The sequence below is a fragment of the Bufo bufo genome, chromosome 5 (genome assembly GCF_905171765.1).
Source record: "Bufo bufo chromosome 5, aBufBuf1.1, whole genome shotgun sequence".
Lineage (NCBI taxonomy): Eukaryota > Metazoa > Chordata > Amphibia > Anura > Bufonidae > Bufo > Bufo bufo.
The window spans coordinates 541,620,664-541,636,059 of NC_053393.1; the positions used below are offsets into that span (position 1 = coordinate 541,620,664).

The following is a 15,396-nucleotide window of genomic DNA, read 5'->3' on the forward strand; positions in this document are numbered from 1 at the left end:
ACTTCTGACAAACACAGTACAAAGTCAGCTCAACTTCACTAACAAACGTTTCTCATGTGGATCTGACAAGCTCACCTCTGCTCCATCTGACAAGTTCACCTTGGGTACACCTCACATGCTTAGCACTGCTACATCTGTATTCAATTGATAAATTCAGCTCTGCTACATATGGCCCCCCAGCAATTATCCCTTGTACACAGAGCTATAAATCAGCAGCCGCTTTGGTTTATTTGTTCTTGATGAGTTTGCATAACTTTCATTTTATGGGAATAAAACGACGTCTACTTAAATACAAAAAAACAAAAAACAACCAGAGACGCGGCGAGAATTTTTCCAAAAATTGTATTTTATAAAAAAAAGAAAGAAAATAAAACCAGACTATTTTCATACACAAAAAAGAAAAAGACAATAAAATAATGTACAGAAGCCGAATAAGTGGAGAAGCTGCTGAGACCATATACAGATGTAGCAGTGCTGAATGCATCACATACAGATGTAGCAGTGCTGAATGCATCACATACAGATGTAGCAGTGCTCAATGCATCACATACAGATGTAGCAGTGCTGAATGCATCACATACAGATGTAGCAGTGCTCAATGCATCACATACAGATGTAGCAGCGCTGAATGCATCACATACAGATGTAGCAGTGCTCAATGCATCCCATACAGATGTAGCAGCGCTCAATGCATCACATACAGATGTAGCAGCGCTCAATGCATGACATACAGATGTAGCAGCGCTCAATGCATCACATAGAGATGTAGCAGCGCTCAATGCATCACATACAGATGTAGCAGCGCTCAATGCATGACATACAGATGTAGCAGCGCTCAATGCATCACATACAGATGTAGCAGTGCTCAATGCATCACATACAGATGTAGCAGCGCTCAATGCATCACATACAGATGTAGCAGCGCTCAATGCATCACATACAGATGTAGCAGTGCTCAATGCATCACATACAGATGTAGCAGTGCTCAATGCATCCCATACAGATGTAGCAGCGCTCAATGCATCACATACAGATGTAGCAGCGCTCAATGCATCACATACAAATGTAGCAGTGCTCAATGCATCACATACAGATGTAGCAGTGCTTAATGCATCACATACAGATGTAGCAGTGCTCAATGCATCACATACAGATGTAGCAGTGCTGAATGCATCACATACAGATGTAGCAGTGCTCAATGCATCACATACAGATGTAGCAGCGCTCAATGCATCACATACAGATGTAGCAGCGCTCAATGCATGACATACAGATGTAGCAGTATTGAATGCATCACATACAGATGTAGCAGAGTTGAATTTGTCACTGATCTGTGCAAAGCTGTCTGAAGGAAGAGAAATAATGAGAACTGTATCAAGCTACATTGTATTAAATGACAAACTCGGCTCAATAACATCAATTCAAATGAAAAACTGCAGGTTGCATTTGTGTCAAAAAATGGGTCAGGGGAAAACGTGGGTGAAGCAGCAGCAGTTACAACTTGGCGTTTATTCAACGTGGCGTATGCTTAGCGTATACCGCGCACGCTATGTTAATCCTCCCAGCAGTGCACCAATGTTAATAAATGTGCTCCATGTAGGCATAGGGTGAAAAGACCAGTTCAGCTCTGCTACATCAGTCCATCTGGTTGTGTATGTCTGATATTGAAAACCAACTTGACAGCATGTAATATTACTGAGAAATTAGCTTCCGATTTAGCAGAGCTGAATTTGTCTTTTGGAGCGCCAACATGTTTGCAGTATGATAACTCACTTAAAACTTGCAGTCCTATGTAATATTACTATCATGATGGTGCTAAGTAACCAACTCAGCACTGCTACATTAATTCAAATGAAAACTGGTAATTTGCATTTGTGTCAGAAAACGGGGCGATTTACTAAGTCTCCCCCCCCCCAAATAAGGGAAAAGTGTTGGGTGATCAGACTGGCGTTTTTTCAATATGGCGTATACTTGGCGTATACCGCGCACGCTAAGTTCATCCTGACAGCAATGCGCCAGTGTTAATAAATGTGCCCCATATAGGCGTTAGGTGAAAAAGACCAGTTCAGCTCTGCTACATCGGCCCACCTGGTCGTTAATATCTGATGTTTAAAACCAACTTGACCGCCCTCAGCATTAGGCCTCATGCACACGACCGTATGTATCGCAAAAAAACGGATCAGCAAAAAACACAGATGACGTCCGTGTGCATTCCGTATTTTGCGGAACGGAACAGCTGGCCCCTGATAGAACAGTCCTATCCTTGTCCGTAATGTAGACAATAACAGGACATGTTCTATTTTTTTGCGGAGCGGAAATACGGATATATACGGAAACGGAATGCACACGGAGTAACTTCATTTTTTTTTTTTTTGCGGACCCATTGAAATGAATGGTTCCGTATACGTTCCGCAAAAAAAAAACGGAACGGACACGGAAAGAAAATAAGTTCGTGTGCATGAGGCTTTACTGGGAATTTAGCTACTGATGTAGCAGAGCTGAATTTGTCTTTTGACGCTTCGAAGCGCCGTCATGTTTGCTTAAATGACAGATAACAAAACTGATTTACTTGAAGTTCTACGTAAAAAACACCATAATGTTGCCTACAAACTCGGCTCTGCTACATTTGCCTCTAATATATAATAATAATAATGATATAGAATATGTGAATAAATATATATATATATTTTTTAAATCACATCTTAAAATCCGATTATCTGTCCTGCGCAGCGCCATATACAAGTGAATAGCAGGGTATCCGTATTTAACCCTTTTACCTCCAGTACCCCCCACCGCCCCCTTTAAATTTAAGGGGTGACACATAACTACAACTCATGATCTAAAGAGCATCTCCTCGGGGGAGCCTGCGCTGGAAACACAGCAGCGATCCCCAGGATGACGGTGTACTGGAAGTTGATAACGTGACCGCACATGTGTCACAGGGGGGTGAATATATTTGCAAACAACTTACTTGCAGGATAAGAAACAAGATTGCGGATTTCATTGTGACAGAAGTTCCAAGAAGGGTGGAGGGTGTGTGCCCATAGGCTGCCCAGGCTCCTCCAGTATAATAAATAATACCGCTCCAGTCAGTGCTGCCGTACAGTGCTCCGGAGTTGTCCCTTCTACCCGGGCAGCCCACAGACCCACACAGGTTCTCCCTCTATGTAGAGTAAGGGAGGGACTTGGAGGCAGTGCACACATGGACACGCTGGGACGGAGACATAATACACACTATTGTTTGTACAGTGTGCGCTGCGAATGGTAACGTTGTGTCACTGTGCGCTTGTATCCAGGCACGCGCATGAATAGCGATTCCCTGATATTATGTGACCATCGCTATAATCGCAGGGGGTGGACAGTGTGGCTGTATAGCTGTCTATTCCCTGGCAGGGAATATATTTACCATAGAGGTGGGGTACACCAAAGCAGGGCGCCCCCCGCACGAGTGGGGAAGGGGGCATTGCTGAATCGGACCCTCACCAGCTTAGGATCCATTGACGGGTGAGTTGTGCTTTAGTGGTAGCTCCCAAACCAGAGAAAAGAGTAATTGCCCCAAAATTGCTCTCATAGTCCAGACTGACTGGTGTCTGCAGTTATACTGTTTTTGGACTGTATAGCTGTATTATTTGATCACTAAATAGCAATCTTAGGTGGGTACTGTACGGTACTGTTAGGTGGGTACTGTACAGTACTGTTAGGTGGGTACTGTACGGTACTGTTAGGTGGGTACTGTACGGTACTGTTAGGTGGGTACTGTACGGTACTGTTAGGTGGGTACTGTACTGTACTGTTAGGTGGGTACTGTACGGTACTGTTAGGTGGGTACTGTACGGTACTGTTAGGTGGGCACTGTACGGTACTGTTAGGTGGGTACTGTACAGTACTGTTAGGTGGGTACTGTACGGTACTGTTAGGTGGGTACTGTACGGTACTGTTAGGTGGGTACTGTACGGTACTGTTAGGTGGGTACTGTACGGTACTGTTAGGTGGGTACTGTACGGTACTGTTAGGTGGGTACTGTACGGTACTGTTAGGTGGGTACTGTACTGTACTGTTAGGTGGGTACTGTACGGTACTGTTAGGTGGGTACTGTACGGTACTGTTAGGTGGGTACTGTACAGTACTGTTAGGTGGGCACTGTACGGTACTGTTAGGTGGGCACTGTACGGTACTGTTAGGTGGGCACTGTACGGTACTGTTAGGTGGGCACTGTATGGTACTGTTAGGTGGGTACTGTACGGTACTGTTAGGTGGGCAATGTATAGTACTATTAGTTGAGTACTGTATAGTACTGTTAGGTGGGTACAGTACGGTACTGTTAGGTGGGTACTGTACGGTACTGTTAGGTGGGCAATGTATAGTACTATTAGTTGAGTACTGTACAGTACTGTTAGGTGGGTACTGTACAGTACTGGTAGGTGGGTACTGTACAGTACTGGTAGGTGGGTACTGTACAGTACTGTTAGGTGGGCACTGTACAGTACTGTTAGGTGGGCACTGTACAGTACTGTTAGGTGGGCACTGTACAGTACTGTTAGGTGGGCACTGTACAGTACTGTTAGGTGGGCACTGTACGGTACTGTTAGGTGGGCACTGTACGGTACTGTTAGGTGGGTACTGTACGGTACTGTTAGGTGGGCAATGTATAGTACTGGTAGGTGGGTACTGTACAGTACTGGTAGGTGGGCAATGTATAGTACTATTAGTTGAGTACTGTATAGTACTGTTAGGTGGGTACTGTACAGTACTGTTAGGTGGGTACTGTACAGTACTGTTAGGTGGGTACTGTACGGTACTGTTAGGTGGGCAATGTATAGTACTATTAGTTGAGTACTGTATAGTACTGTTAGGTGGGTACTGTACAGTACTGTTAGGTGGGTACTGTACAGTACTGGTAGGTGGGTACTGTACAGTACTGGTAGGTGGGTACTGTACAGTACTGGTAGGTGGGCACAGTACTGTTAGGTGGGCACTGTACTGTTAGGTGGGCACTGTACAGTACTGTTAGGTGGGCACTGTACAGTACTGTTAGGTGGGCACTGTACAGTACTGTTAGGTGGGCACTGTACAGTACTGTTAGGTGGGCACTGTACAGTACTGTTAGGTGGGCACTGTACAGTACTGTTAGGTGGGCACTGTACAGTACTGTTAGGTGGGTACTGTATAGTACTGTTATGTGAGCACTGTACAGTACTGTTAGGTGGGCACTGTACAGTACTGTTAGGTGGGTTGGGTACTGTACAGTACTGTTAGGTGGGCACTGTACAGTACTGTTAGGTGGGCACTGTACAGTACTGTTAGGTGGGTTGGGTACTGTATAGTACTACTGCAAGAAAAAGGGGGTCAGTCAGCACATCCCAATGTGCAGGTGCGCGCTGCCATGGCTAGAAACACTAAGAAAAAAAAGACAATGCAGCCGCACTCTGCAAACACTAATAAAGTACAATAATACCATAATTATAGAAAACATTCTGGTGGCCGTTATGGCAGATAACAGTTAGGACTTAGTGTTAGGTTCCCGTCTTACAGAGATCGCCTTGACGTTTAGCAGACGGGCCCAAATAATTTGTACAAAATGTATTTGCCAAGAATCTCAAATTTGCAAAATAAGCGTAGCATTAGCATCAGAATGTTTTCTATAATTATGGCTTTATTGGACTTTCTTTGTGTATCCAGCCATGGCAGCGCGCACGCTGCACATTGGGAAGTGCTGACTGTTCCCCTTTTTCTTGCATTTGTACTGAGCTGGAGGTGTGACTGACTCTTCAGTCGTGCACTCCTGACCGGCCTGTCTGCCCCATAGGTTGATTTTAATTAGTGTAACTATAAGGCCTCATGCACACGGCTGTTCCGTGCATTGGGACAGCAATTTGCGGTCCCCAATGCACGGGCAACGTTCGTGCGGCGGCCGGGACGGATCGAGACCCATTCAACTTGAATGGTTCTGTGATCCGTCCGCACTGCAAAAAAATAGAACATGTTCTATTTTTTTTGCGGTGCGGAGGCACGGACAGAAACACCACAAAAGAACTCCGTAGTGCTTCCGTGGGGTTCCGCGCCTCTGTTACGCACCGCAGTTCCGGATTGCGGACCCATTCAAGTGAATAGGTCCACATCCGTGATGCGGGGAGCACACGCCGGTGCCCGCATATTGTGGACCCGCTGTTTGCGGGCCGCAATACGGTGACGGCCAGGCAACTCCTTTTACACCAATTTACTGATTCCACATCGATGTCTACAGAACCTGTACAAGTAGAGCCCCCCCCGACAGAGTGGAGAGGGTGTCAGCAGTAAGTTTGTGTTGACGTCATTAATTATTTTGACCTTCCTCTGATCCGTCAGAATAACCCCCCAAAAAAACGGATCCTGTCTGTGGAGCATCCACCTTTACTCGGTCAGCATTTGGTCAGTAATCCATCAGTATTGCTATAGCCAAAAAAACAGGAGTGGATCTAAAACACAGATGACACGTGAATGGAATATTTGCATGTCTTCTGTGTTTTGTACCTACTCCTGCTTTTGGCTACCAAATCATAAGCCAATTCTTATGGGACCATACAGGCCTTACAGCTGCTACACAGACAGGATCCGTTGTGCGTCTCATTTTTCCTTCCTTCTGACAGATTAGAAGAAGGGGAAAAATAAATGATGTCATCCCTGCTGAAAGTCAAAATAGTGGCCCAGTCATGAAGTCAGGAGGGTGGGAAAAACATGAGAAGTCCACAGAGTGGCCCTATGACATAGTGGTAAGTGTCACGGTGGGGAGTGGGGGGGGGGGGGAAACTCCCCACTGTATAATTAAGGAAAATGGGAAAGAAGCTAGGCCTGAACACCAGGAAAAGGGAGCAGGTCACCTCCTAGAGCCGCCCTAATCCTGGCCCTGACTCCTAACCGTATGAGCAGTCCCAGATGGTGGGTGGGCTCATACACAGGAACCTTGGACCCTGAGTCGCCCTGAGGATCCCTGAAATAAGGTTAGGAGCAGGAGACGACCTGTTCATCCCAGACGCGGATGGACAGGAGTCTCCACCAACCCAGCTGCAAGGAAAGGGACAGCCAGTGAACAGCCGCTGAAACGGCAGCTAAGAGCCCAGAAACAACACGCACTTACCTGCCGCGGCCACAATGACAACCGTCTAGAAACCATGCTAGAATTCAACACCAAACTTACCAGACATGGAACACAGAACTAGACATAAACACACACCCAAAACACCAACCACACCAAGCAATACAACAAGTGAGGATGGGAAAAGGATAGAGGGAACAAAGGGGAGACATCGATGTCTAGCTAGGAGGCCCTCCCACTGGACAGATGGTATATCCAGGAAAGGAGCAACACTCAAGCTGACACAAAGGCTGGAGGGCAACTGACCTCAAACTAACAACACCAGGATATAAAGAACCAAGAGGCCACACCCAAGACACCCCTAGATCCCCACCAGCCAGATAGTTAACCCCTCCAGCACCAAACAGGGAAAGGAAGCAAAGAAAAGGAGGAGCCACCTACAAGCAGGAACAACTACACGTTGCCGCAGGTAACAGCATGCACGGTAACCGTGTCACGGCGCACACAACAGAGGCCGTGACAGTGAGCTGGAAGCAGGATGAGGAGACCATAGAGTGGCCCAATGACAGAGTCTGGAGGTGGCAGCAGCATCAGGAGGCCACAGAGTGGCACAATGACAAAGTGTGGAGATGGCGGCAGCATCAGGAAGAGGCCACAGGGTGGCACAATGACAGTGTGGAGGTGGCAGCAGCAGCATCAGGAGACCTGAGTGGTGAGGTGGCAGCAGCATCAGGAGACCACAGAGTGACCCGTTGACAGTGGGGAGGTGGGTGGCAATACCAGTACCAGCTGAAGATGATGGGCGAAAGAAGGAGCACTTGGCATCAGATGTGTGGCATCAGGCAGGTGGCAGCATCAGAATAGTAGCTGAGGCAGGTAGCCAGAAGAAACCGGTCTCTTTTGTCAAAGTGTTGGTGTGGCACCATGGATGATCTAATCTGATGCATCAGGCATTGGTGGGTGGAAATTCTGGCTGATCCATGCCTGATTCATCTTGACAAAGGTCAGTCTCTCCACATTTTGGGTGGACAGGCTAGTTCTTCTTGGGGTAACTATGACCCCCGCTGCACTAAACACCCGCTCTGATGCCAAACTACTGGCTGGGCAGGACAGCTTTTCCAGGGCAAACTCTACCAGTTGCAGCCACAAATCCAATTTGGCTGCCCAGTAGTCCAGTGGATCTTCAATGTGAGGTGGCAGGGTACTGTCCAAGTATGTCACCACCAGCTGGTTCAGGTCCTGCTCCAGATCTAGCTGCTGCTGGTGAGTAGTTTCTTCACTAGGCGGGTGAATAAAGCTGCTCATCATCAACTCTAAACTCAAGTTGCTGCTAATGGAGCAGGAACTGCTCCTACCCCCCCACTCCTCCACAGCAGCCATAGTGGAGGAACGTGAGCACAGAGGGCCCCCCGGCCAGACTTGCAAGAGGATGGACGATAGCGCAGATAGGCAGCGGCCAACTGTCTACATAGGATGTCTCTATAGTAGTTCAGTTTGTCCTCCCTCAGCGGGTGTAAAAAAGGCCCCCATTTTGGACTGGTATCGAGGGTCCAACAAGGTGGAGAGCCAGAAGTCATCCCTCTGCCAAATGGTGACAATTCAGCTGTCACTACACAAGCAACTGAGCATGCATCGGGCCATTTGTGCAAGTGACTCGGAGGGACTCCCTGCCTCCATCTCCACTACATACTACCATGGTGTGTCTGGGTCCTCTGCCTCCTCTTCCTCATTGCCCTGTAGCTCCTCTGGCTTCTCCTGCTCCTCCTCTCCTGTCACCTGTGTATAAAAACCACTCATTTCGCTACACATTGCCTGTCCTCCAATGTCCTCCTTCTCTTCCAGTTCAGCCCCCACAGGGCTCATGGGGCCGTAAGATCTAGGCGCCACGTCTCCAGTCCCCTGACCATCCAGATTTACCAGCATCTGTTCCAAGACATGAATCAGTGGAATGACGTTGTTCATTCCGTAGTCCTGGCGACTGACATAACGTGGCATGCTCAAAGGGCCTGAGCAAACGGCAGGTGCCACGCATGAGCTGCCACTGGCTGACATCAAAGTTACACAGGGGAGTACTCCTGTCCGCTTGGATCATCAAGAAATCGTTAATGAGTATGACCTTTCTCTGTTCGTATAGTCTGTCCAACATATGGAGGATTGAAATCCAACGGGTGGAAACGTTGCATATCAGCCTATGTTGGGGATGCCGTTCTTCAGCTGCAGCTCAAGGAGGGTGTGCTTTGCGGTGTACGAGTGGCTGAAGTGCATGCAAAGTTTCCTGGCCTTTTTTAGGATGTCTTGCAGATGGGTGGAAGACTTCAGTAACCGCTTGACAACCAGATTGAACACGTGTGCCATGCAGGGCGAATGGTTCAGCCCTCCTTGACTCAGCACCGACACCATGTTCTTCCCATTGTCGGTCACCATGGTTCAGATTTTAAAGTTGTTGCGGAGAAAGACAGGATTCAATTTCTTGATGAAGGACACGGAGCAGTTCCTCCCTGTGTGACTCAGTTTGCCCAGGCAAACGAGGTGCAGAACAGCGTGACACCGCCGTACCCTGCACATATGGTATGCTGGAGGGGCACTGTGAATTGTCCTTGCAGTGGAGGCTGAGGACACGGTGAAGGATGAAGAGGCAGAGGTGGACATTGTCGCAGGACCAATGGCGTGAGAACGGGGAAGCGGAAGCAGCGTCACCTGGCCAAGTTGCTGGTGTGGCTGTGCAGGAACCACATTCGCCCAGTGGTCTGTAAAGGACATATATTGTCCCTGACCGTAGCTACAGCTCCACACATTGGCGCTGCCGTGTACTTTGGCAGACACCGACGGGCTCAAGGACTGGCCCACCTTCTGTTGTACATATTTGTGCAGGGCTGGTACTGCCTTTTTGGCAAAGAAATGACGGCTTGGGACTCTCCACTTCGGCTTTGCACAAGCCATCAGTTCTCTGAAAGGTGCAGAGTCCACCACTTGGAAAGGGAGGGACTGCAGAACCAGCAACTTGGCCAGGAGCACGTTCAGCTTCTGCGCCGTTGGATGAGTGCACGCATACTGTTGTCTCTTGGCAATCGCTTCGGTGATCGGATGCTGATGGAATGACTGACGAGGAGTAGGAGGAGCAGGAGCATCAGGACCAGCAGATGATGGGAAGGACAGACAGCTCCCTTCAGCTGAGGTGTTGGAGCCTTGACTGCCAGAAACCGAGTCCATGCCACTGGGTGATGCACCACCACATCAAAGCCACAGTTCTCCCAGGCCACTTTATGGTGACGCTGCATATGTTGACACAGGGCCGTGGTGCCAACATTGGCACCCTGGCCACCCTTCACCTTCTGCCCACAGATTCTACAAATGGCAATGTTCACCTCCTCCGGCGGCTAACAAAAAACTGCCACACCGCCGAGTAGGTGATTGTACCCCCAACACTCCTCACTGACTGCTACCGCCGCTCCTTCTGTGAACTCCTGTACCATTACTTTCCGGGCAGGTAGGCTCCTGTGAAGCGGGTGGTCTACCCCGGGCACGTTTGGCTCCAGACCTCCCACTGTTGCCACCCTGCTGACTCCCGGCCACGCTAGCAACTTGCTGGCTCCCCCGCTGCCTCATGGGCAAGCTGCCACCCTCTTCTCCCGATGACGATGAAGCCCCTAATTCACCCGTTTCCCAAGTGGGATCAGCTACATCATCATCGAGTACTGTCTGCACATCACTGATGTCCTCCTCAACGGTCTCTGGCTCAGGAGCCTGACCGCTCGCAACACCAGCTCCCACGCCACTCTTCTCATCACTACTTGTCCGCCTACCAGAGAAAGCGGCGGATGTCTCCTCCACATCTTGGCGGGGCAGTAGCTGCTGACTGTCCTCTAGTAGCTCTGTATAGTGGAGCCGGGCCCACAGCATACAATACTTGTCTGGCTGAGGGAACAGAAAAGGACAGAGGCAGGTGCCATGCCAACTAAGAGTTGTGTCTGACGAACCCACCGACTCTTGGCTGGGGGTGTCTGATGTCACTTGGGACGAAGTGGATGACCGAGTCAACCATTTATGAACCGCTGGGTTGCAGGTCCAGATACGACCGCTAGATGACATTGGGAGCTCAGGCCTCTCGCTGTGACTCCTGCTGCCACAGCCCCTTACTCTTCTGCGACCTGTACCTGCGCCAGAAACATGTAGGCCTCTACCACCCCCTGTGCAGGGCCTGTCACTTCTCTGTCTGACATACTGTTAGATCAAATAAGTAAATAAAAAGAAAATTAATACACCCCAAAAAAGTCTGTAATTTTCTCACTTTACCACACAACGGCTAATAAGCCCACTAAAACACGCCAAAAAGGGCTTTAGAACATATAACTGCACCGTTCAACGGCAAATATTATATATTTTTGTGCCACTAATACACGCCAAAAAGGGCTGTAATCTTTGCACTTCACCACACAACGGATAATAAGCCCTTTTTTCCCACTAATACAAGCCAAAAAATGCTTTAGAACATATAACTGCATCGCACAAGGGCTAATAGGACATATAAATAATTATTTGTTAATAAACCCTGTTAATGGCTGTATCAAACAGCACTTGCACCCCAATAACAAGAACGGTTTGCTGGAATTACAGAGCTGTATAATGGCAATTTGGATCCCCAAACCTAACAACTGACAGAAACCCTCAGCTAGGGAGCAGGCGAAAAGACAACCGGTTCCTTGCACAAGATGAAGCAACCAGTGTCTTCTTAAGGCCTAGCCAGTTCAAACAGAAGGGAAGGAAGGAGAACTTAACTGAAGATGAACTGGGAGCAGGAGATCCACCAAGCACCAGCAGAGATCTCCAGGAGAAACTATAAACCACAAGAGTTATAGTGAGAGGCAGGAGTAAATAGCATCACTAACTAATGAGCCGAACCTGTGAGGGGGTGGGATCCTGCCCAAAGCCACAACAAAGCAATCTGTCAGATAGATTCACATGCAGCAAGTCTGACAGATCTTCTCAGATCACTCACAGGGCAGGGCATGACAGTTACCCCCCCCCCCTCCCCCTTCCTCTACGGGTGACCTCCAGGCACCCTGGACCAACTTTATCCGGGTGTGCCCTGTGAAAGTGTTCACAAGGCAGCTAGCATTGGCATGGGTAGCTGGAACCCACATCCTTTCCTCAGGACCGTATCCCCTCCAATGCACCAGGTACTGAAGGGAACCCAAAGAACACACGAGTTGAGTATTTTGGAGATCTGAAGCTCCAGATTACCATCTACCGAGACAGGAGGAGGATGCAAAGGAGATGGTTCAGCAGGTTCAACATACTTCAACAAGGACCTGTGAAACACATTATGGATCTTCCAGGCCTGCGGAAGTTCCAGATGAAATGCCACCGGATTAATAATAGCTGAGATTTTGTAAGGACCAATAAATCTTGGGTCCAACTTCCAAGAGGGTACTTTCAAATTAATGTTTTTAGTGGACAACCACACCAAATCACCCACACACAGGTCCGGACCAGTCATACGTCTCGTGTCAGCCCTCCGTTTATATCTTTTGCCCATCTTTTCCAAATTCACCTGAATCTTCCGCTATATAGAAGACAACGAAGAAGAGAATCTCTCCTCTTCAGGTATACCAACATTCAGTCCCAGAAAAAGTACCAAACTGAGGGTGAAAACTATATGCGCCAAAAAAAGGTGACTTATCAGTTGACTACTGTCTACGGTTATTTAAGGCAAACTCAGCCAAGGATAAAAACGAAGACCACTCTTCCTGATTCTCGGCGACAAAGCACCTCAAATAAGTCTCCAGGTTCTAGTTAGTGCGCTCAGTTTGTCCATTCGACTGAGGATGGAAAGCCGAAGAGAAAGACAACTGAATACCCAGACGAGTACAAAACGCCTTCCAAAACCTGGAAACAAATTGCGTCCCCCTATCAGACACCACATCAGAGGGGATGCCGTGTAATTTCACAATGTTATTAATAAACACCTGAGCGAGAGTTTTAGCATTGGGCAAACCTGATCATGGTACACGGTGAGCCATCTTACTGAAGCCACCAAAATCATAGTTTTCCCAGAGGAACTTAGTAAATCAGTGATGAAGTCCATGGACAAATGCGTCCAAGGACGAGATGAAATGGACAAAAGAAGGAGAGATCCTGATGGCCGAGTGTGAGCCACCTTAGCGCGTGCACAGGTCTCACAAGCTGCTACATAGCCCTCAACACATTTACGCAAACCTGGCCACCAGAATCTCTGGGAAATGAGATCCACCGTGGATCTACTCCCAGGGTGTCCCGCAAGGACAGTATCATGATGTTCCTTGAACACCTTGTGGCGCAGTTCTGAAGGAACAAACAACTTCCCTGGAGGACAGGAATCAGGTGCCTCACCTTGAGCCCCCCACACCTCCGCCTCCAGCTCGGGATAAAGAGCGGATACCACCATCCCATCAGCCAAAATCGCAGCGGGATCCTCCGAATCTCCTTCCCCCAGGAAAACTATGTGACATTAAACCTGGTAAAGAACAATGGGTTCAGACGCTTTGCTGATTGCAGTTAAGCCAGATTCTTATGGTCAGTAATTACCGTAATCGGATGAATCGCTCCTTTTAACCAATGACGCCATTCCTCAAAGGCCAATTTGATGGCCAACAACTCTCTATTCCCAACGTCATAATTTCTTTCGGCGGCAGAGAGTTTCTTAGAGAAAAAAGCACACATACGCCATTTGCTAGGAGAGGGACCCTGCGACAAAACTGCTCCGATTTCAACTTCTGACGCGTCCACCTCCACAATGAAGGGTTGAGACAAATCGGGTTGCATCAGAATGGGAGCGGAAGCAAAACATTCCCTAATTGCAGAAAAAGCCTGTAATGCCTCTTCCGACCAGAGAGAGAAGTCAACGCCCTTCCTAGTCATATCGGTCAAAGGTTTGACAATAGTGGAATAATTCAGGAGGAACTTCCTGTAGTAATTAGTAAATCCTAAAAACCGCATCAGAGCTTTCTGATTCTCCGGCCGGTCCCATTCTAGTACCGCACAAACCTTTTTGGGATCAATGCGAAAACCTGAGGCAGAAAGTAAGTAACCCAGAATTTGCAGTTCCTGAACAGCAAACACACATTTTTCCAACTTAGCATACAATTTATTTTCCTGAAGAATCAATAATACTTGTCCTAAATGATCCTGATGAGTCTCCATATCGGGTGAGTAAATGAGTCTCCATATCGGGTGGGTAAATCAGTATGTCATCGAGGTAAATAACGATAAACCCCACCAAATGATGAAAAATGTCATTGATAAAGTGCCGGAAGACTGCAGGGGCATTAGTCAAACAGAAGGGCATAACCAGGTTCTCGAAGTGACCCTCAGGGGTATTGAAGGCCGTCATCCATTTATCCCCTTCCCTGATTTTTATCAGATTATAAGCTCCTAGAGTTGAGCGGACACCTGGATGTTCGGGTTCGACGGGTTCAGCCGAACTCTGGAAAAATGTTTGAGTTCGGGACCCAAACCCCATTGAAGACAATGGGGACCCAAACTTTTGAGCACTAAAATGGCTGTAAAAATGGAAAGGAAAGGGCTAGAGGGCTGCAAATTGCGTCAAAATGTGGTTAAGAGCATGGCAAGTGCTCTGCAAATAAATGTGGATAGGGAAAGGACTTAAAATAACATAAAATATGTAAAAATAATAATCTTGATCTAGGAGGACGAGGTTGAGGAGGCGGTGGATGTGGCGGTGTAGGTGGAAGTGACGGTGGAGGAGGAGGTAGCCTACACTGCTTTTTGGTTTACAATTTATTTTTATTTTTTTAAATTAGGGTACACCCCAAAACATTGGGAAATATAACCCTCCAGTCGTGCTTGTCACGGAACCATGAACCAGACGTACAACAAGAGATAAATGAAAATAAGAAGGCTTTATTGAAAATAAAGCTGTAAAGCAAAAGTCCAAACGGATGGTGAAACCGAGCAGAGTCTTTGCGAAGCCAGAGGTCAGGAACCAGAAGGGTAGTCAGACGAAGCCAGGATCAGGAACCAGCAGGGTAGTCAGACGAAGCCAGGATCAGGAACCAGCAGGGTAGTCAGACGAAGCCAGGATCAGGAACCAGCAGGGTAGTCAGACGAAGCCAGGATCAGGAACCAGAAGCAGCAGCAGTCTTAGAAGCATGTGAACACAAGAGGACCAAGCAAGGAACTGAAGCCACAGACCTCCTATATATATGAGCTAGGCATCCAGCTCCTCCCAGGGGAAGGAGGAGCCGCAGGGTGGAAGGCTACAAGAAACCCAGGACCCAAGATGGCCGCCAGCACATGTCAAACGAAGGAGAGCAGCAAGCAGGTAA

General features: G+C 48.0%; 1 protein-coding gene across 1 annotated transcript in view; it reads right to left on the reverse strand.

Moving 5' to 3' along the window:
- Window positions 1-3,116, reverse strand: part of CRHR2 (corticotropin releasing hormone receptor 2) — a 325,375-nt gene extending 322,259 nt beyond the window's left edge. Inside the window, exon 1 of the mRNA XM_040431314.1 lies at window positions 2,972-3,116. Within this exon, the coding sequence (XP_040287248.1) occupies window positions 2,972-3,004 (33 nt within the window). The 5' untranslated portion in view covers window positions 3,005-3,116. The remainder of the gene's footprint in view (window positions 1-2,971) is intronic.
- Between the last annotated feature and the right edge of the window lie 12,280 nt (window positions 3,117-15,396).